The following is a 22,622-nucleotide window of genomic DNA, read 5'->3' as shown; positions in this document are numbered from 1 at the left end:
CGTTTTTTTTGTTTTTTTGTTTTTTTTCATTTTAGTCAGGCTTATTCCAGTCCCAGTCCTAATGATTTCTCTATATTTCAAATATTTCTTTGATGATACTTGCTTATATACATGCTGATTGTTGTATAATTTATAAAGTACTTCCCAATTTGTTATGATAGTAAATAGTGGACCTTAGAATGAGCTATTTATTATACCACCTGGAAAATAGCAACCTAAGTTTGACTAAATATTAATCTCAAGTTTAAATTCTTTTTATTGTAAATATGCTCATGAGTGAACAACATTGATATCACTTAAGTAGCTAAAATATACATATTGAATCAGAGTCTAGGTTAAAAATGAAAAAACACAAATGTGGTTTGTGTGTACATTAACATTTAGAATATTCTAATTTCAAGAATCATCCATCAAAGAATGACCAAGATCTAACCCTCTGGGATGTAAGCAAAAATAGTATGACTATGTTGACTTTTAATTCTCAATATATTATTTTTATTTTGGAATTTGTTCTATGGTATTGGCAATGCATTCACTGATATACATGTACAATTTTTAAACATAAATGTATTGAGTCTAATTTTCTACTGTTAGAGTGGTATAATGCATGACTTTTAGGGGCCTGTTAGTCTTGAAAATAAGTGTTATATGTAAGCAGTACTTTTACCATTGTTAAAAAAGAAGCATGGGCTTTAAAATACCATAGACAGATCACTCCACAGTTGATTAATATTTTTCCATTAAACATTATTTTATGGTTATATATATTCATTAAGAACAAGGCTGTTTGCAAGCATCTGGAATTAAGTGTATAAACTATATGTACTATTTATCCTCTTGGGTTAAATCAACCTCTTTAAGCTTAAGTGTCATTTATTTAAGAAATTAAGACTACTTTTTAGGTTCAACAGGAATTCAAAAAACACATAGGAAGCTTGCCATGCCATACATAGCTGTATGAAGAGGACCTCTTAATTATTACTTTTTATATTATTTTTATATTTTTATATTATATATTTATATTATATTTTTATATTAGTCATTTGTACATATGACTGTCTACTCAAAGTCTGGCAAGTCCTAGAAGTTCTTTCAGCACTTAAGTGGTTAAATGAGAAATCAGGGTAGACATTTTTAGTACAAAGGACAAGCCTGGCCTGGGGCAGTGTGCAAGAAAAAAGGCATTTTTACAGATAGGCCTACTTAGGAAAGTGATAGGAGTGGGGAGTTCATGGAATACTTCATCACTTTCAGAATGGAGAAACCCAAGATTTTAGAGCAAGGACCATAAAAGAATAGTATTATGCAACTGGATAGCTAATTCATCCATTCTTCAATTGTATAAACCAGGAAAAAAAACTAAAACCAAGATTGCTTCAGAAAAAAACAAGAGTCACTCCATTGTCATGTGACTGCCACAGCAAGAGGGCTAGTTAAAGCTAGAAGCTGAAGTCAGGCTAACTTAATATAGGCTTTGCTAGAACACACATGGAGAACTGGGTTTAGACATCTGAAGAAGATGAAGTGATATGTGGATGAATGCAAAGAAAATAAAGGACAAAAAAAGCTGAAATACGGCATAAGCATTCCTTTGAAAGAACTAGAGTAGTAAACAGATATGCTCAGTCATCTGTAGCACCCTCTTTGAGTATGTATGATAGAAGTTGGAGCAGCTGTTATCCAACTAAATTTGTTTCATCTGCAAAACTCCCCTACAGTTTTATTTCCTTTCTTATTCCATTGTACTTTCATTGATAGTGTGCCAGACTTTGTATGAGGAAAAGATTATTCAAATTGAAAATTCTGTATATTCTTTGTCTCAAGAAGTACGTGTTTAGTGGGATATATGTTCAAATAAAGTTATACGTTGAATGCTTTGAGAAGTGTAACATGTTAAAGGAACGTCTCAGGTTAAAATCTCTTCAGCAAAGAATTTGTCACTTAATTTAAATAGTTAAAACTGTTTAAATGAGTCTATAGACACTATGATCTTGCTGCATTTTAGTCTTAAGCATAATCGTTGCTGTACTAGTTCTATGGTTCTGTCCTTATTCACCTAAGTAGGGAAAGAACTATAATCTCCATACTATAAGGAACTGTCCTCAGTATTCTCAAAGAGTGCTGGATTTAACTGTCAGCTGAGTTAATTTTGCAGCATATATAGAGATAAAAGGATAAAAGAAAGAGTTCACACACACACACACACATATGCCAATCTTAATCAGAAAATGAAGGCCAGGAGTAGCCAGGTTAAGATATTATCAGTAAAGGAGAAAGAAAGGTTTGTTCAGAGGACCACAGTTAATTTTGCAGAGAGAGAACTTATAAGCTAAAAAAGGAAAACAAAGAATTTAAACTATTTTTATTCAGAAAGAAGCATGAAGAAAAAGGTAAGAGTTATATGGTACCTTATTTTTAAAATGAAAGTAAAATTCCTATAACATAGAATTAGATATTTTAGGCATTGAGAATGAGCAGTTCAGTTAATATTCACCTATAATTCCAGTACTTGGTAAGCTCCAGCAGAAGGTTTATCAGTTGAAAGTCATCTCAGAAGTATCTTTGAAGCTGTGATACATTCATACTGTTGTGTGATGATGGCACTGTCTAATTCCAGAATGTGTAGCACTGTAAAAAGAAATTGCACTTAAGTACGTTTTTTTCCCATTGTTTTGACACCTTAGCAACTATCTGCCTTTAGTCTCTCTGCGTTTACTTAGTCTGGATATTTTATATGAACAGAGTTATTCTATATGTGACCTTTAATGTCTGGCTACTTTTACTTAGAATAAGTAGATGAAGATGTCTTGAAGATTCATCTATGTTATAGCATACCATTCCACTTCATTCTTTTATGTCACTGAATCATAAATCATTCTATTTTAGAAACTTTTATCTAATCATCCATTGACAGATGTTGTGTTTGAGTCTATTTTTGACTATTATAAATGATGCTGTGAACAAGAGTGTATCTGTATTGTGCTGGCAAGGTGACTCAGCTGTTGGGAGCACTGGCTGTTCTTTCAGCGGACCTGGATTCAATTTCTAGAACACAAATGGCAGCTTACAACTGTACCGCCAGTTCCAGCACCTCATACAAACATAATGTGCAGGCAAAACCCAATGTGCATAAAATAAAAATGAAAAAAAAAAACAGAAAGACTTAGACATATATATATATATATATATATAATACAATGAATGGTAAATCATCTTTCCTAACCTCTTTCTGAACTCTTCAGAGACCCAGCTCACCTTACCCAAGGCCTTCTTCCTTGGGGAAAGAAATGTTCAGGTCTGAGACTTGACTATCCTTATTTTGACATCTTGATAGAATTAAAATGTGAGGGCATCACTGTTCTTTAAGCCTACAAAAACTTAGTGTTAGCTTTCTAACTTCCATGAGGAGATGAATCCTAAGTTTAGTTGATTAGGACTTTTTTTTAGTGCTAAAACTCATTATGTTAGATATGTACTCTACCACTAAGCTATGCCCATGGTCCCAAATTTTTCATTTAATAAATTATGTATTATTGCTATGAGATTATCATTTTGTCTAAATGTGTATTGTTATAATTATGACATAGTTTTCTCCTCTCCCTCCTTTTACTGGGCTCTGCTTCCTGCTACAATGAGCCGATCTCCTATATCAAATATTACTAAGTGTAATTTTGATCTGTGCACCTTTTTAATAGATGGGATATAAACATCCATGAAACTTGACTCCACTCTTTAAAATGGAGTACAACCAGTCCCCAGCCCTACTATTGCCATTTTGAATTGAAAAGTATGACATTTCAAAGTTTAAAAGTAGTTTGGACTTTTAAATAATGGCAATAATAACTTGGTAATGGAAAAAGCCAAAACCAAAGGCTTCATTTGTGTTATATACTCCAGTCTGTTAATATCTGAAGGGATCGTTTTTTTGTTTTTCATTTGTCAACTAAATTTGAGACTGGAACATAAAAGTATAATCTGATATTCATAGGAGTTTGGTTTTCATCATAAAGTGTTTCTGTGTGGTTCTTTTGGGTGTGTGAGTGTGTGTTTGTGTGTGTGTGTGTGTGTGTGTGTTAGACTTTAGTAGTAAAGAAGAAATAAGTCAGACAAATGTTTAAATATCCTGTAGTACCTGGCCTAATTGCCTACACTAGTAAGTACTATGCCTCAGTAACCAGTTTTTAATTTGTTTAGAGTAGCCACTGAGCTATAGGTGGGAATTCTATAGTAAAAATGATATGTTCCTATCCTGAGGTAAAGATTGAGAAGGTATTCAAAGAACACGCAGTAGTGTAGAGCACATGCAGTAGTGAGACAAAAGGTACTGTCCTCTTTCCCCAACATTAGAATCCTCAGGTAAAATTGGTGTCTTCCTGGATCAAGGACACAGTGGTAGGCAGCATGTGAATGTCACTTCTCTCCTTAGACACACAAATCATCTCAGTCATCTGTCAGTCCTAAAGAGCTCCTTTTGCATCTGCCCTGGGAGAATTATAAATGGACTAGCAAACTTCTGTGAAGATTTCAGAAAGGAATGATACAGATTAGATATTTGTATGTCCAAGAGCCAGATTTTGTTATGAACAAATTTGGAGTTGTGATTGACACCAGGTCAGAGGATGGCAGGGAGAAAATAAAGAACTGAAGGCTAACAAACTACAAGTAACTTGAGGTATTCATGATAATGATGACAGGTAAGCCACTTTCTATACAGGTGATAAATAATGAAATACATATGGATGAAATCTTCTAGTGATAGAATCTAGAATCAGAGATGGAAAACAAATTTGGTGTCTGAAGAAAGTTCTAGACCATTATCAGATGACATGTCAGAGTGTGGTATTTTAGAAGTGCAGAAAGTATACAGATACGGGCTGTACACTGTCCACATGCAAGATGTCACAAGTGAATGTCTGTGTGCCTGCACACAGAGATGAATGCATTCTAGGTTAAACACAGCTATCCATTGTTATCTTAATTTTTTACAGTATGTTGTAAAGCTGGCCGTGGTAGCTTATTTATTCTGTAATTATAGCTCTTGTGAAGCTGAGGCAGGAGGAATTTGGTGAGTATGTAGGTCAGTCTGGATTACAGTATGAGATGCTCATAAATAATAAATTAATTAACTAAATCATAAATGTGAAACTTAAAAGCTTTTTGCTACACTGGAATTCTTCCTGCCCTGTATGGGAAAAAAAGTAGTTGGCAGTTCTCTAACAGATATACATATAGGTATATCTCTGATAAGAGAATGTATAGAAAATTGCTAGGAGTGCTATCTGTTGCCTTCAGCTCCCATTAGAGCTGAAGTATTCAGGGTATAATTTGTTACCTTTTCAAAATACTAGTCTATTAACAAGCTCATTAACAAGTCATTTTTATTAGATGTATTTTGAAGAGATCTACCATATTCTTTGTTGGAAACCACCGGTGAATATATTTTAAGAAGCCAAACTTATGTCTGATGCAATTAAATACCTCCAAATCAGAAACTATAATTGGCATGCCACAGTGATTCAAAATATAAGAAAATATATATGGTTATGTTTTTTACCTTCAGATTTGAGTTTGATTTTTCTGTGGTATAAAAATAACAAAATGAACCAGTAAATTTGAAGTGAACCATTTTGTAAAAGACACACACAAGCCACTTCTGTACGTTGTGTTGCTTTCCTTATAAATCAGGATAAAGTCACAAAACCCAGGTATCCCTTCTTTGTCACACTGCTGTAACTGCTTAATTCACTCTGTTGCTTAGCAAGATGAAGCAAAGAAACTATATTCCCATCTATACTCTGGTTCCCATGTACCATTAAGGTCTTATTTATCTTAAAAGTTAATAATTTGCAACCTGTACTTAAAACAATGATAATTCTAACCAAATTCTTGGGGGGGGAAACCAAAAAACTTGTCTTTAAATTAAATTAAGGCCGGGCGGTGGTGGCGCACACCTGTAATCCCAGCACTCTGGGAGGCATAGGCAGGCGGATTTCTGAGTTCAAGGCCAGCCTGGTCTACAGAGTGAGTTCCAGGACAGTCAGGGCTACACAGAGAAACCCTGTCTCGAAAAAAAAACAAATCCAAAAAATAAATAAATCAATTTAATTAAGTAATAAAGCCATCTAGTGGTAAAATTTTCACATTTCACTGAATTTAGAGATAGGGTCTCTGCTTTACTGATGCACATCAGACTTTACCAGGTCCCTCTATAACCATCAGTTCCTTTTCTGTCTTGATGTAGCAGACATGTCCAACCTACAGCCTGTGTGCTACATATGTCCCAGTGTAGCTATGAATACAACCTATATGTCAATGAGAAGTCCTGTATCAATGTGAAGAGTTGGCACCACTGAAAGTGTATTCCCTTATAAAAAAAATGAAGGTTTTAAAGGATATTTCTACAGAGTAGTAGTTCAGTGATGTATTTTTTTATTGTAATAAACAATGTCCCATACACAGTAAAGTGTATGCGTAAATTTGTAGACATTCATCCTGTTAGCTGAACAAGTTCAAACTGAATAATAAAATGAAATGTTAAGTGTAATTCAGTATAGCTCTTTTTACAGACTGTTTGCAAGGTCTAATATCCACATCCCTTCATGTGCCAGAAAGTCACTATCCCTGGGCTCTTGCCTGATGGGAAAATGCATTCCCATGGCTCTGTGTTGAGCTTTTCAACATGCTGACAGTTGGTAGTCACTTACTCATTGATAAAGTTGATCTGTGTAAGCAGGTCAAGACCCTGCATTTCAGACAGATTGCTATACTTTGTGTGAAAGTGATGCAATGAAGTTTTGTTTGGAACCTTAGGAAATTATAGGTATAAATACAAGTGTTTTATGTATGTATATATATACATAACTATAAACAACCATTTTTAGTAAAAAAGCAAATAAAAAGAGGCATGTGTGTCTACTTTTCTAGCATTCTCCAGGATGGAACAAGAGACAAGCTGAAAATGCGCTCAAGCGGTCTCTTGACTCTCCCATGATTTCAATTTCTAGTGTCTTAAGTCCTTTAAACAAATCTAATGTAGTATTTTGAATATTTAACTTCATCAACTGGAATATTTGCTAAATACTTAAAAGGATAATAACATCTACAGCTGCTGGCTTCATGTCTAGTCCAGCTGGGCGTCTCCCTGTCATTACATGTTTCCCTTGTTTCTGAAATTACTAGGTGAGGCTAATATAGGATTTTTTTAAATTTGCTTTTGATACTATTGATATTCACACACTAATCTGATGCCCACATTTATTTTCATTTTGAAACAAATTTTTCCTTCTAGGTATTTGGAGTAGATGACAATCAGGATTATAATAGGCCTATTATCAATGAAAAGCATAAAGGTCTCATAAAAGACTGGGCTCTCAACTCTGCTGCAGTAGTAATGGAAGAAAGAAAGCCATTGAGTACACCTGGGTTTCATAACTCAGAGGTATGCAATTCTTTTTATAGCATAAAATTCAAGTTTTCATCATTTGGAAGTTATTTTAAGTATTTTTATATATATCCCCTTGTGAAATGATTAAAAACTAAATTTGAACTATTTTTTTTTATTTTGAATGAAAACATAAAGCAATTTTGGTTTAGGGTCTAGTTTTCATTGTTCTTTCAGTGTTAGTGAGGAAAATAATTACGATTCAGCAAATAAGTAATCTACATATTCCACTTTATGAGTGGCACAATGAGACAAAACAAGAATTATACTGTGCTTATATTCTGTGAGGGTTATGTGTTTGCAGTTAGAAGATTTAGTAGGAAACATGAGAGGGATACACTTGATCACCACAGTAAGAGTCAGTGTGTTACCTGGATATAAGGAAAGTGATGTAAGAACAGCTGAAGACAGCTTGACCGCATAGCTATGATATCAAAATTCCATTCCAATCTATGTAGCAAAAGGAAATATAAAATAATTGCATAAGCTTGGAGTGTTACTTATTCACATAACAGGCAGAAACTTCTAGTGGAAGGAAGCCTTCAAGCTGTTTTACAAATAAGGAAAATGCAGTGGATAGAAATTAACTTGGCTGGTATCTTAAATCTTGTCATTTGTGAAGCCAGAATTTGAATCTTAAATGACTTTGTATGTATGTATATATATATTTTAGTTTGAGGTGAGCATCGTGTGTACGTATGCATGTGTGTGCATGCATGAGTTTTGCACATGCATGTGGGAGCCAGAGTAGCACATGCATGTTCTCCTCGATTACTCTCTGCCTTATTCCTTTAGGACAAGGACTTTCACTGTGCTCATCAGCTGCTTGTTTTTACTGTTGATGCTGTGGTCACAGGCACACACAGTCATGATCAGCTTTATATGTGGGTGCTGGGAATTTGAACTCAGGTTGTCAGGTACTCTTAATCACTGAGCCATCTGCCCAGCCTTTTTCTTAATTCATCATTTTACTCATTAGATTAATTTTCTCTAAGGAAAAAAGTTATAGTGAGTGGTGAATAAATACAAAATGTAAATAAAACAAAATCCAATTATATAATATTACTATTTCATTTATATTCCTACAAATATGGTTTTAGGGACAGATAAATAGACCTATATGTTCACTGAATAGTGTTAAAATTATTCCCCTGTGGTTTGCTGTTTTCTGAAAATTGTCAGAACAATTGCAGCTTCTTGGTGTTCTTTATTTCTCTTAAACTTTGGAAAGTTTTATTCTAGTTAAACAGGTGATACTAATGCTGCCAGGCAATGTGTTGGTATTTTGATAAATTCAGGGAAAGGTTTTTGTAAATTACTTTAGATTTCCTCCTCTCTCTTCCTCAATGCCAGGTAAAATTCATATAGTTCCTGCCTTTCTAGCCTTCATGTAACAGGCCATTAGAACAAAGAACAGCATGCCATAAGTATATACTAGTGAAGCCACTCTGTTGTGGATATTCTTTGCATAGTGCAGGGTCAACTGGCACTGCCTTCCATGCTCAGAGCTGTAGACTGGTATTGCAAGACCTTGGAACAGAGTCCAAGAAGTCAGTTAACTTTGTTTCCAGCTTGTCTATATACATCATTCTCTACATTTGACTATTTTAATCTATTCTTGATAACATACATTATATTATTTACATGAATCATTATTTTTTCAGTATTGAACATCAGTTTGGTCATAATTAACACAGTAACTTTTTTAAAAAATAAGTTTTGTAGCTTTACATTTTTGGTGTGAATGACTGCCTGAGTTAAGGTTTGGATGATAGGTGTCTTTATTGTTTACAGTACAAGAGATTGGACCTGCCCTTGTGCATGCTAAGCAAGAGCTCTACCACAGAACTATATACACTCAGACTCCCTTTCTTTTACCTCACTGGGTTTCACAGGTTGGTCCCACCTCTGATTACAGCTTGAGATATATAATTTTTATATTACCCTCTGCTTGTAAATGCTAGGGTATGCCCATGAGTTAAGTGAACACTTCACTAGAAGGGGCCAAAAGACATTTGCCTTAAAGACAGGTCTAAACATAGATGGGTCTGGGATCAGATTAGCAAATTGCATAGAGTGTGTTATTTTCCGTTTATATATCACAGAAATATCGGGGTTTGGTTTCTTTTTTTTTTCTCTAAGATATATTTATTTTTATTTATATGAGTACACTGCAGCTGTCTTCAGACACTCCAGAAGAGGGCGTCAGATCTCATTACAGATGGTTGTGAGCCACCATGTGGTTGCTGGGAATTGAACCCAGGACCTCTGGAAGAGCAATCAATCAGTGCTCTTAACCACTGAGTCATCTCTCCAGCTCAGGCTTTAGTTTCTAGAAATCTATTAAAATATAACCTAGTATATTTGATAATTCTTGAAACCCTGAAACCAGTCTGAGAGTAGAGGACTAACAGGTAATTTTAATAACCCTTTAGATTCTCTTCCTTTTAATGGAGTAAAACTGATTGCACTGGGCTAGCTGTGAAGCTGTGCTATGTATCTGTGCTCCTCTGGCCACCCAGTAACACTGTACTGGGCACCATGCTAGTGTAGAAGAAGCTCAGGAAACTGCACACTGCATGCATGGTGATAGCACAGTCTGGTTGAACGGGGCAGCCAGCAAGGCTTCACTTTAGACATGAAGAATCAAGACATCATAACAAGCTGGGTTTGAGACATGGCTTCTGTGTCGTAGACTGTGACTGAATGCAGTTCTCATGAAAATCAGCACTGGCAGGGTTGCTGCATTCTCTCTGTTTTTCTTCTTTAGGAAGCCATATCTTCATCTGGAAGCAAACGTTGGGTTTCACAATGGGCAAGTTTGGCTGCTAATCATACAAGGCATGATCCAGAAGAAAGGTTAATGGAATTGTCTGCAACTCTAGAAAATGGTAATTTCTTTTTCTTCCTTCATTTTTTTACCTTTTCTCTCTTCTTTTTTTTTTTTATGGATCATGCATATTTAAAAACAAAATAAGCTAAACTTAATATAGTAAGAAGTAAATTAAGCTTAAATGAAGTAAACTGAAGACCTTATTGTATATATTATACAAGAAGCTATTTTATACCACCTAACCCCAAGTCCTTTTTCCATAAAACTTTGGTGTAGTTCATAAATCAAACCCTCCAAAGACAAAAGGATACCTACTAAGATTTAATATTTCATTTTCAGACACTCTGCTTTTTCATTGTAAATTTTTGCTGTTCAAGTACAATTTTAAAACTTCAAAAATTACCCTTTTTGATATGCCAATCTGTTAGAAAAATATATAATTATCATAGTGTAATCATAAAGATAAGGTAATAATTTGTACATGAACCATATATGTATGAATTTATATTATGAATTAAGGTGTCCAATATTGGTTTAATTATTTTTATTATATTTATAAATAATGTCACCTTGTACTGCATAAGTATATATTATTCTAAATTATCAGTTTATACTTTAAAAGTTTTATAATTAATTTTACACATTTAAAATGCAAAGCAATTAAAGACTCACATATCATCCCATCACTTTTAAATTCATTTAACTATGACCAAATTTTTTTTTTGTCTCTGTCTTATTACCTCAAAAGTATTTGCTTTTGCATTGGATCTGCTAAATTTAAAAAAAAGAAAGGAGTCATTTATTTTAATAAGCTGCCTTACTTAATATGCCAGAAATTTATGGTTTGAAAGTCCCTTGGTTGAGGGCTGTAGAGAAGGCTCAGCAGTTAAGAACACCAACTGCTCTTTCAGGGGTCCTGAGTTCAATTCTCAGCAGCCACATGGTGGCTCACAACCATGTGTAATGGAATCTGGCGCCCTCCTCTGGTGTGTCTGAAGACAGCTAGAGTGTGCTCATATAAATAAAACAAAATTTTTTTTTAAAGTCCCTTTGTTTACAAAATTATGGCAAGTCCTGTCACTTTTTACTATTTTCACATTTTTTGTTGATGTAGATTGTCTTAAGGGTTATACTGTTGTGAAAAGACACCATGACCAAGGCAACTCTTATAAGAGCAACATTTGACTGGGGCTGGCTTACAGGTTCAGAGGTTCAGTCCATTATCAAGGTGGGAACATGGCAGCATCCAGGCAGGCATGGTGCAGGAGGAGCTAAAGAGTGCTAGCAGAATACTCACTTCCAGGCAGCTAGGACTAGGGTATTAAAGCCCACACCCACAGTGACACATCTACTCCAACAAGGCCACACCTCCTAATAGTGCCATCCCCTGGCCCAAACATATACAAACCATTACATGGATTTTCTTTTTTTAATTCCTTGCTAAGAGCTATGGAATTCTGCCTTTAAAACAAAAACAAAAACAAACAAAACAAAACAAAACAACTTAGAAAGTACAAATTTTCACAATGAAGGCATTTATTTTATACTGAGGGTATTTTTAAACGTATACTGTAACTAGTTGACATTCCTTTTATGTGTGTTCTTTTGCTCTCATGAATTTCTGCTTTGGTATTTTTATTTTAGAGACAGATACTGGTGAAGCTGGTGTTTCCCTAAGAAGTACTATTTGTGCAACTTCCTTGGCTAGTCAGGGAGAGAGGAAGAGACGAACTCTTCCCCAGCTCCCAAATGAAGAGAAGCCACTTGAGAGCTCCAGAGCAAAGGTCATTACCCAGAGGTCAGAGATAGGAGAAAAGCAAGACACAGAACTGCAGGAAAAAGAAGCCCAAGTATACCAAAGTGAGAAGCACGATGCAGACCGAGTCCTGAGTAAAGTGAGCAGGGCAGTCAATGGTGAGAGTCCTAAAACTGCTGGAGATTGTAAAGCCCTCCTTCACTCAGGAAACTCTTCTAGCAAGGAGAAGAGTGAGACGGATAAGGAAACTTCTTTGGTAAAACAAACATTGGCTAAAATCCAACAACAGGAGCAAAAGGAACAGACCCAGTGGACTCCTACTAAATTTTCTTCAAAAAATGCTTTAGGCCATATAGATAAATGTAGGGAGGAATCTTCTAAGCAAGAGTCCCAACTAGTAGAAAAAAATTCAGGACATTCTGTGAGCAAAGGAGACAGAGTAGTACAAAATGAAAGCAAGAGAAGAAAAGCTGAGGAAATTCCAAAAAGCCAGACTTCAAAAGGAGACAAGAAAGAATCTTCCAAGTCATTAGTCCGCCAAGGGAGTTTCACCATAGACAAACCCAGCGCAAACATCCCCATAGAACTTATCCCCCATATCAATAAGCAGAATTCATCTGCACCCACTGCCTTGTCATTGGCGTCTGCTAGTAGACTGCGAGAAAGGAGTGACTCCTTGGATACTGATTCTAGCATGGACACAACCTTGATTCTAAAAGACACAGAAGCAGTAATGGCTTTTCTAGAAGCTAAACTGCGTGAAGATAATAATAAAACTGATGAAGGCCCAGACACTCCCAGTTACAATAGAGACAATTCAATTTCACCAGAATCTGATGTAGACACAGCCAGTACAATTAGTCTGGTTACTGGAGAGACAGAAAGAAAGTCCACCCAAAAGCGGAAGAGTTTCACTAGTCTCTATAAAGACAGGTGTTCCACAAGTTCTCCATCCAAAGATGTTACGAAGTCAGGCAGTAGGGAGAAAATTGAAAAGAAAGCAAAAAGCCGTTCTACAGATATAGGTGCAAGAGCAGATGGTCGCAAATTTGTACAGTCCAGTGGAAGAATCCGGCAGCCTTCCATAGACTTAACAGATGATGACCAGACCTCTAGTGTACCTCATTCTGCTATTTCTGACATTATGTCATCTGACCAGGAAACATACTCCTGCAAATCTCACGGGAGGACTCCACTTACCTCAGCTGATGAACACAACATACATTCCAAACTGGAAGGAGGAAAAGCAACTAAGTCCAAGACTTCTCCTGTTGCCTCTGGTTCAGCAAGTAAATCCACCACTCTCCCAAGGCCACGGCCCACCAGGACTTCCCTCCTGCGGAGAGCCAGACTTGGTGAAGCTTCTGACAGTGAACTTGCTGATGCTGACAAAGCATCGGTTGCTTCAGAAGTGTCCACTACAAGTTCCACATCAAAACCACCCACAGGAAGGCGAACCATCTCTAGGATCGATTTATTGGCTCAGCCTCGAAGAACAAGACTTGGCTCATTATCAGCCCGTAGTGACTCTGAAGCAACGATTTCAAGAAGCAGTGCATCTTCACGCACTGCAGAAGCTGTCATTAGGAGTGGAGCCAGACTAGTGCCATCAGATAAACTTTCTCCTAGAACTAGAGCTAACAGTATCTCTCGGCTATCCGACTCCAAGGTCAAAAGCGTGACCTCCTCTCACGGCTCTCCTTCAGGTAACTAGATCGAGATTTTTAATAACATTAGTATGTTCTTCGTGTGGGCTTTTTATATTTAAGAATTAAATTTCTTTCTTAGCAAAAAAATCAAGAATAAGGTAAAAATTAGAGAGTTACTATCTCCTATGTTAAAATGTAAAATTCCCATTAAAGTCTTAGACAAAAGTGCCATTAAAGACTTACTAATTAGTCTTAGTAATTTCAAAATAAGATATTAACTGAACAGATTTAGGAGGGTTTTTTTTTTATTTGATAATGTCAGATTTGTCAGAATTATATTAGGAATTACTATTTTAAAAATAATGCTATTCTCTTAAAACCAGGTGTTTTAGATTTCTTATGAACCTGAAGAGAAATAATAATACCTTTTCCCATCCTTTTGGAAATAAACAGCTGATTAAAAAGTTTCATATACTTACACATTTATAGCTGGAACTATTGAAAATTAACTTCATTTATTTCAGTGGAAGAAAGTGGATTCATGGGGCAATCACTAAGCATATGTGGGTCAGATTAAACTGGAAATGTAATTGTGAGCATTATCTTACAATGTACTCTTAGAACATTTACCTGGAGGAATTATCTGACTGTCACAACAATCACTTCTCATTGTCTCCAAGCATGAAGTGCTATTGACTTAATTGGCTGCACTTGTATCTGAGATGAAGCCGCTGAGAATATGTGGCTACAGCTGTGAGGCAGCTGTTTGTGTGTATCCTCCAAGCGTGTTCTTATTACCTCACAATCAGCTGCATGCTTGGGTGTGGCTGCAAAGGCCAGTCAGAGTAGACCCACCGTTCCCAGACTTAAAAGTTTATGATTCTTTACCAGCAAGCTAAGTGAGCCCTAAATCTTGAGTTAAAGTGGAGGAACATTGGTGTGTAATCTTCATTTTACTTTTGCTTGATTTATAATACATCCTTCACTACTCAAAACCAAACCAATGGTACTTTGTAAATGCTTTTTCTTTTCCCACTTTTTGTCCTTTTCACTGCTGCTTTTTTTTTTTTTTTTTTTTTTTTTTTTTTTTTTTTCTCTGCTCCTGTTTTGTTCTGTCTCCACTGGTCAGTGGCTGTGGTAATTACAATCATAGCCTATGGTAGGACCAAATGTAGACTGAAACTTAATGGAAGATAAATGATACTTTCTTTGTTATTCTGACCTGTTTCCACATGTCAGTCTTTGATTGATTATTAATCAGTTGATTACCAGGTATTTTTATTCATTTATCTCTTACGACTCTACCTTCTTAGCTCAGTCCCTTTGTGCTGCTGCATTCTGAACTTTGATCCCTGATTTCTTCTGCAACAGTACTTGTTCTACCATCTTACCTCCATTTAACACATTTAGATGTTTCCTCCTGTCCTAACATGAGCTGTGATGTAAGTGTGTGTTACAAGGAGCACAATGTAGCTGCTTCTCTGATCATTGACTAGCTCTTACACGTGAGGAGTCTGATTTTTATTCCTTACTCTTTAGCATGAAGGGGCTTATTTAAGATGTGGTCCAATTAGAACCACTTGGCAAGTTTGAAAAACAAGATTTCATATTATATATAGACAGTAATTTTTGTTTCTGCTTTGAATACTTCTGCTTTGAGATCTTGGTACTCCTCTGTATCTAAAACAAATAATAAACCCTTGGATTTCTTAATGAAATTCCCTAGGGAAAATTGACTTAAATGTTACTTTTATTCTTTATACTTACTAGTTGGATATTACATAATTACAGTTACAGAATTTAAGATCTAGAAAGGATATTTAGGGAACTGGTACTAGAAGATGAAATAACCTGCCCTAATCAAATCTTGGAGCAGAATGAGAACCCAGGATCGTTTACTTGCTGTTGCTACTTTGTTAAGAAATGTTGCTGTATCCAAGGTTCCATAAAATGCTAGTATCTGTTATGTTATTACTAGAAATATATACACAGCTGATATGAAATACTGATGTTGTGCACTAAAGCATAGAAATGCTATTTTATCCAGTCCATGTCAGTGAAGACTATACTAAATAGTTGTAACATGGAATGATTGCTAGAAGGTTTATTTGATTTTAACAATTGAATGTCTTTGATACTATAACATTTTTATTTGCGATAACTGTATATTATCTTGAGTGAGAAAAGAAAAGAAAAACAAAGAAGGCTTAAATGAACATAGAATCATACTGATCAGTGTTTCTATTCTCCATGTAACATTAAAGACCTTGGAGTTATCTACCACCTGTGATACAGTCCATATTGACACATGTAAGAAGTATCCTGTAGTATTTTGGACTAAGTTATTAATTTTTTCCTTTTCATCTAATATGGTAAGCATTGATGACTCAGAATGCCTAGTAATATTGGTAACAATTCTCTTTTTGCAAACTCTTGAATTTGCTTCAAGGGTTTAATGACTTTGCTTTTTCTGTTATTCTTTTGGTAATTAAAATTAAGGACCCTAAGTTATCAAAGTAAGGACCAGCAGCATTGGTGAATACACTTAAGTCCAGAACATGGGTTGCTTAAGCAAGGGGACTTGAGTAAGTTCCAGGCCAGCCTGGCTACTGAATGTCTTCCAGGCTTGGACTGTATAGCAAAACCCTATTCTGTACTAGCACTACTACTAATGATAAAGTAGCTGCTGTTCATTGTTTTAAGTACATAGTTTAGAAAGTGTTGTTAATATTTTTAATTTTTTCTTAAATATTTTCTTTATTCTAAATATCAAAATTCAAACTGGGAGTTAAACAGTTGGCATACACAGCTTGTGTTAATTTTTTCTTCACGTGAACAGTAAAAATAGAAAGCATTCCCAGAGAAATGTTTCTCCCCAAATGATCTTACTGCTAAGTGCTTATAAATATACACAACAAAACTTGTTTCTACTTTAATTCCTCTCTTAAGTCCTAGGATATATAATGCAAATGTGATTCTTTTCTTTTCTTTTTTTTTTCTAAATTGGTAGTTGTATTTTAAGATCAACATAGCTTTGTTACATTAAAAAGGAATATTAACAGCTATGCATTAATAAATCCTTTTTTATTCTAGACATAATAGATAATAGTATTTTTGTAGTAAACATAGTTTATACCTTCAGCAAAAAAGAAATATTGTATATTTTATAACTAAATTAAATTTTATTTTGGGCAGAGAGTGTATATATATGCATGCATGCATTGTAAGACGATTCTGTTTGTTGGGTTAAAATAAATTAATAATATTATAAACAAATAAGTTTCTTATGGCCTACAAGATTAAAATAATCTTGAAACTTGCTCTCATTAGATAATGATATTTTAAACATCGCCAGTATGGATTTTCAATTTAGTAATCTATTAAGTGCCTTAGTAAGATCAATCTAATAATATAAATTAAATATATTTTTGTAAATAGTAGAAAATTTAAGAGAATAAAAGCAACTTTTAAATTTAATCTAGATAAGTAAAAAGTTTGAAAACCTTTTATGATCTATTTTCCTGTCATGTCACCTTCTCCTCTTCTTTCCTCCTTTATGGAACTCCCAGCCTTTGGTTCAGTCAGTCTTCCCTGCTCGATTAAACCTTTCTAGAAACATGCTTAGAAACACACCCAGAGTTATGGTCCCATGATGGTTTGAAATCTTGTGAAGTTTATGATGAAATACTATCACATCCCTCTTCAGAAAAAGAAAAGTATTTATATATGCTTTTTACAGAGAACCATGCGTTTCGTCTACATAGGCCTATTTTCTTGCACCTATTAGTCTAGATCCTAACCTCAGGAGAGCAAATAGTTGTGTGAGTACAGGCTCTGATTTGTACATATTCCCCCTATAGATTTCTCTGCTTTAATCCGTCTTCAGTGGCAATGTATATCAGTTTTATCTAAGAGCCAGCCTACTTCAAGGAAAGTACAATTTGGAGAAGTATCAGGAAAAGTATGAAATTCCAATGGAGGATGGGAAAATTCTGGGCTTCACCTACCTACTATATGGAGTAGGTCAGGCTCATTATTCAGAACTATTCGTAATCACTTGCTAGCCAGACATGTCATCTAAGTGCTAGGTATACATTAGTTGTTAAATAAACATTTTCTGCGTTTGTGGAGTTTACCATGAATTAGACACTAACTTCTCTGTTCTTTACTTGTTTATACTTTACTAATTACTTGTATATTTGATTTTCCTATTAACTAGCAAAATGTCTACATTAATTTGTCTTCTAGTTTTCAGTGTGTCAGCAATAACATTTGTAAATGTCTTTACTAACTGTAAGTGAGAAAGTAATTGCCACTTTCCTCAATGAAAATCTGAATTATCTCTTGTGCCTTAAATGTCAGTGATTGTGAGGTTTTGTAGTCTCATGCTATGTAGATTTTACACCATTGTCTATTTGACCATATGTTTTTGGTGTTAAAGCAGCAGAGAATTATATTGAAGATGCTTTGTTGTGATCTTTTACCATGTAAAAAGTTTTTTCCAACCGTAGCATAACAGGATGTTGAATGACAGAGGTAATGTCTTTCCTGCCATCAAGGCATAATTCCTGGAGTAGGAATTATGCACATATGTGTGCTAAGAAGAGAGGGTCGCTTCATCTCTGTGTTCAAGTCCATGTGGCATGAGGAAGTCTTTTCCCTTTTTGTTTTTGTCTTGTTGCTGTTTTTGCTGTCATTTAAAAAACATCCATGTCTCTACTCAAAAAGTATGTGCAACTGAAAAACACCCATGTTAAGCATTTATGACTAGAGCTTGTTTGTCATTAGTGAACTTTTCATCTGAATGTTTATTCGCTACACTATGAGTAACACGGTCTTTTGATTGTCTTTAATCATTGTTTTTAATTCACCAATGTAGAGTGTTTCAATCTTTAAGGAGTAGTAGACTTAGAATTTTTTTTTTTTGAGGTATGTGTGTTAGTTACTGAAAATTGTTCTGTTTGTGAACGCTCATGGTGATTTTGAAATCATGATTTTTATTTAAAAATTTTTAAATGATAACATAATAACTCTTTTTTTAATAATTAAACAAATTTAGTAAATTCAAGATGGAGGCGCTTTCCTACTGATTATGCTTCCACCTCAGAAGATGAATTTGGATCAAACCGTAATTCCCCTAAACATACTCGTCTACGTACTTCTCCAGCCCTGAAAACCACTCGCATGCAGAGTACTGGATCAGCAATGCCTGCTAGTTCTTCATTCAAACACCGAATTAAAGAACAGGAAGACTATATCCGAGATTGGACTGCCCATCGAGAAGAGATAGCCAGGTTGGTTTTTTGTTCTTTTATCAGCAATGGGGACTGGAGAGAAGTGGCTCAGCAGTTAAATGACAAAGAAGAAGAAAACCTGGGTTTGGGTCCCAGTACCCACATAGCAGCTCGTGACTTTAAGTCCAGTTCCTGAGCAGCCAATGTCTCTTCTGACTCCACAAGTTCTTGCGATATATGGTACACAGGCATACACTCAGAGACACACATATACATTTAAAATAAAACAAGTGCTTTTTAAAAAAATTAAAAACATGTCTCTTCTGACTCCACAAGCTCTTGTTGTATATGGTACACAGACATACATTCAGGGATACACACACACATACATATAAAATAAATATTTAAAAAAACATTGCTGGTTAATAACAAAAGTTTACTTCTTTTTACAAATTATCTAAGAAATGAAATCCTCAGGTCTAATTAAATATTTTATTAAAAGAATTACTCTATCAGACCTTTCCTTTTGTTTTCATTTAAATTATTTAATTTGCATGCTGTTGATATAGAGCAGAACACATCACAGAATTCATTTATTTTGGTTCCCTTCCCACTTTCTAAGATTTCTAGTAGAGATGTCAGGAAGGATAACTTTTGAGAGTTGGTTTAACTCCATATAGTTAAGATTTGTTTGATCAGTGTAAAGATTATTCTCCTTTTAATCTAATCTAAAGGAACAATCTGTTACAGATAGACTACTAATGATACTGGCAACTTTAAATAGGCATATTTTTACCTTTCTTGTTGTTGTTTGTGTTTTGAGACAATTTTGCTATGAAATCTAAAGTGAATTGGCCATTAATTTGGGATTATTCTCCCAGACCCCAGTATAGTGCTTACAGGTATGCTCTGCCTGCAGGTATGCTCTCTCTGTCTGCAGGTGTGCTCTGCCTGCAGGTATGCTCTGCCTTGCCTGGCTTTCCTTATATTTTGCAAATGTATTAAGTGCAGTTCAGCTCCTTAGTCAACATGATTATTATGAATATTAAATGATTGCTTATTATTAACTTTAAAGACATACAGAAGGGCTGGAGAGATGGCTCAGTGGTTAGGAGCACTGACTGCTCTTCCAGAGGTCCTGAGTTCAAATCCCAGCAACCACATGGCGGCTCACAACCATCTGTAATGAGATCTGATGCCCTCTTCTGATATGTCTGAAGACAGCCACAGTGTACTCGCATACATAAGATAAATAAATCTTAAAAAAGAAAAAAAGAGACATACAGAAAGTAAAACTCACATTATGCATTTGATTAATTAATAACCCAGCAATTAAACATTTTAGACTCAACAGAAGCCAAAATAGCTAAAATCTAAGGAGTTTGTTTAATTCTAAGATTTTTTAAATTTTTAAATTTTTATTTGAATTTCTTTAAATTAATAAACACATAAAATATTTAAATTATCTTAAATATTTTATTTTAATTTCTAAATTTTTAAAATTTACTTAGAATGCTTATGTTGCCTAAACATTTTTACTATGTTATATGTGAATTGTATTTTTCCTTTACATTAAGACATTAGATTTTATTCTTGTAATGTTATAAGTAATGTATGTACACTAGTCCACAATGCTTTCACAGCAGCATCAATTTTTACCATAATTTGATGTTGTTTTTCTTTGTTCAAGTCTGTGCTCAAGTTAATGAGACAACTTACTAAAGTCCTTAAGGGAGTTGGTGTATGTCTTAGTCAGGGTTCCATTGCTGTGAAGAGTCACCATGACCAAGGTACCTCATATAAAGGACAGCATTTAATTGGGGCTGGCCTACAGGCTCAGAGGTTCAGTCCATTGTCATTATGGCGGGAACATGGCAGTACACAGGCAGGCATGACACTTGAGAAGGAGCTGAGAGTTCTACATCTTGTTCCAAAGGCAGACAGAAGACTGTCATACAGGCAGCTAGAAGGAGGGTCTTAAAGCCCAAACCCACAGTGATACAGTTCCTCCAGCAATGCCACACCTACTCCAACAAGTGCCCCTTGCTGGGCCATACATATTCAGACGACCTCAGTGTAATTAGAGAAATGCACGCATAGTCAGATAATACTGAAACACTCTGTTCTGATCTCAGTGCCAGAAGTCTTGCTTTGGTCCTGTCATTGTTCCATCTTGCTGTGCTAGGTCAAGGTCAAGTGGCACCAGAGGCCCAGAACAAGCCTGTCTCATCAGAACAGTACCCCTGACACTGCTATAAACTAGAAGGACCAAAATCCTTTTACCTTTGGCAGTCAGACCTTTCATTAATCCAAATAGAGGAGAGTGAAGAAGAGAAGAAAGAGAGCAGTGGCTCCAGACATTGCTTTCCCATGGTTTTATTTCTTACTAGGATTGGCATTGCTTTTGTCTGTTTATTCTATAAGAAACTCTACACCCAAGCCATTCTAGCAGTTTTCATCCCTAGCTATCTCTATATTGTCAGTAGAACTGTACTATTAGCATTCAGCCTTCTGGATTTTATTTTTTAAAAGAATATAAGCAAGAGAACAACTGTTGATGATGATATTGATGTTTTTCATGAAAAATGAGAAAGGACCAAAACTATGGGGGGTGGCATTCAGTGCTCTAACAGAGTAGTACTAAATTAGGGTAATATGAGAAAAATTATTTTCAAAGGCTTTAAATCTGACTAGATAACTGAAATAATTCTATTTTATGGAATATTGACAATACCTAAACAAAACTTAATAGGCATTGAAAAATACTTGAAATATTTGTAATTGAGAAATGTAATCTTAAACTTTATTACAAAAAGTAGTTTGTGCTCTGATGATAAATCCATCTTTTCATTTTTCAATGAAGACCTGCTACATTCATAGTTATTTTCCTGTATTTAAATAAAAACAAGGTTTATCCTGAATATATAATGTATACTCAAAATAGAGCATACTTGGTCTTTTACTTTGTAAAAGAAGATTTTTCTTACAGATATTCCCAATACATGTACCACAGTACAGACAGCACAAGATAAACTTCTTTCTAGTGGGAATTTGATAAATTTTAGTGATTTATAAATTCTGTGGTACACAATCCTAGATTTTAACCTTTGCAAGTGACTAAATACTTTCAACCTAAAGGTTACAATGGAAGATTATATAATTCACATTTGAATCACATGGAACTTAGCAGTATTATAGTGTTTTAAATTCATTATTATCCTTTTTAACTATAACATTGATTTAAATCTTTGGTAGACATAGTACTAATGTTAGCATTAGTGTTTGGCATTGAGAAAAAGTTACTAATACATGTTAGATTTTAAGAACAGAAAAGATAATGATAATTTAATTTCTTTAGGACTTAAGTTTTCTGTATATCCCAAAACTTTTTGAGAATTTACTTACAAATGGAGTTTAAGGCCACCATTAAGTTTTTATCAGTTTTATAAAATATTTTGCTAAATTTTTGTAGTCAAGAATCCCAACTAGTGAACATCCATATCTTTAGTGCAAACTCAAATAATTTTATATCGATTTCATAGTAAAAATACTTCAAAGTTTTCTAGGTTTCTTAGTACTAAAAAGTTCTTAAAGAATTTTCTTAAACTATTGTAAGTCTATAATAATGTATTTTATATCATACATCTTTAAGAAGATAGATCTTTAATTTATTGAATAAGAAAAGAGCCATTTCTAAGCACATGTGTGA

The 22,622-nt window shown here is 34.8% G+C and overlaps 1 protein-coding gene across 10 annotated transcripts in view; it reads left to right on the top strand.

Moving 5' to 3' along the window:
- Cep170 (centrosomal protein 170) overlaps window positions 1–22,622 on the top strand; it is an 80,688-nt gene that overhangs the window by 41,188 nt on the left and 16,878 nt on the right. For 5 of the 10 annotated variants that reach the window (XM_052200134.1, XM_052200132.1, XM_052200129.1 and 2 more), the window contains 4 exons: window positions 7,289–7,438; window positions 10,212–10,332; window positions 11,919–13,736; window positions 18,739–18,973. In XM_052200134.1, coding sequence (XP_052056094.1) covers window positions 7,289–7,438; window positions 10,212–10,332; window positions 11,919–13,736; window positions 18,739–18,973 — 2,324 coding nt within the window. The remainder of the gene's footprint in view (window positions 1–7,288; window positions 7,439–10,211; window positions 10,333–11,918; window positions 13,737–18,738; window positions 18,974–22,622) is intronic. The other 5 variants (XM_052200137.1, XM_052200136.1, XM_052200131.1 and 2 more) reach the window with 2 other exon arrangements.

Source organism: Apodemus sylvaticus, chromosome 12, assembly GCF_947179515.1.
Source record: "Apodemus sylvaticus chromosome 12, mApoSyl1.1, whole genome shotgun sequence".
NCBI classification, from domain to species: domain Eukaryota; kingdom Metazoa; phylum Chordata; class Mammalia; order Rodentia; family Muridae; genus Apodemus; species Apodemus sylvaticus.
This window is presented reverse-complemented; position numbering and strand designations above follow the sequence as displayed.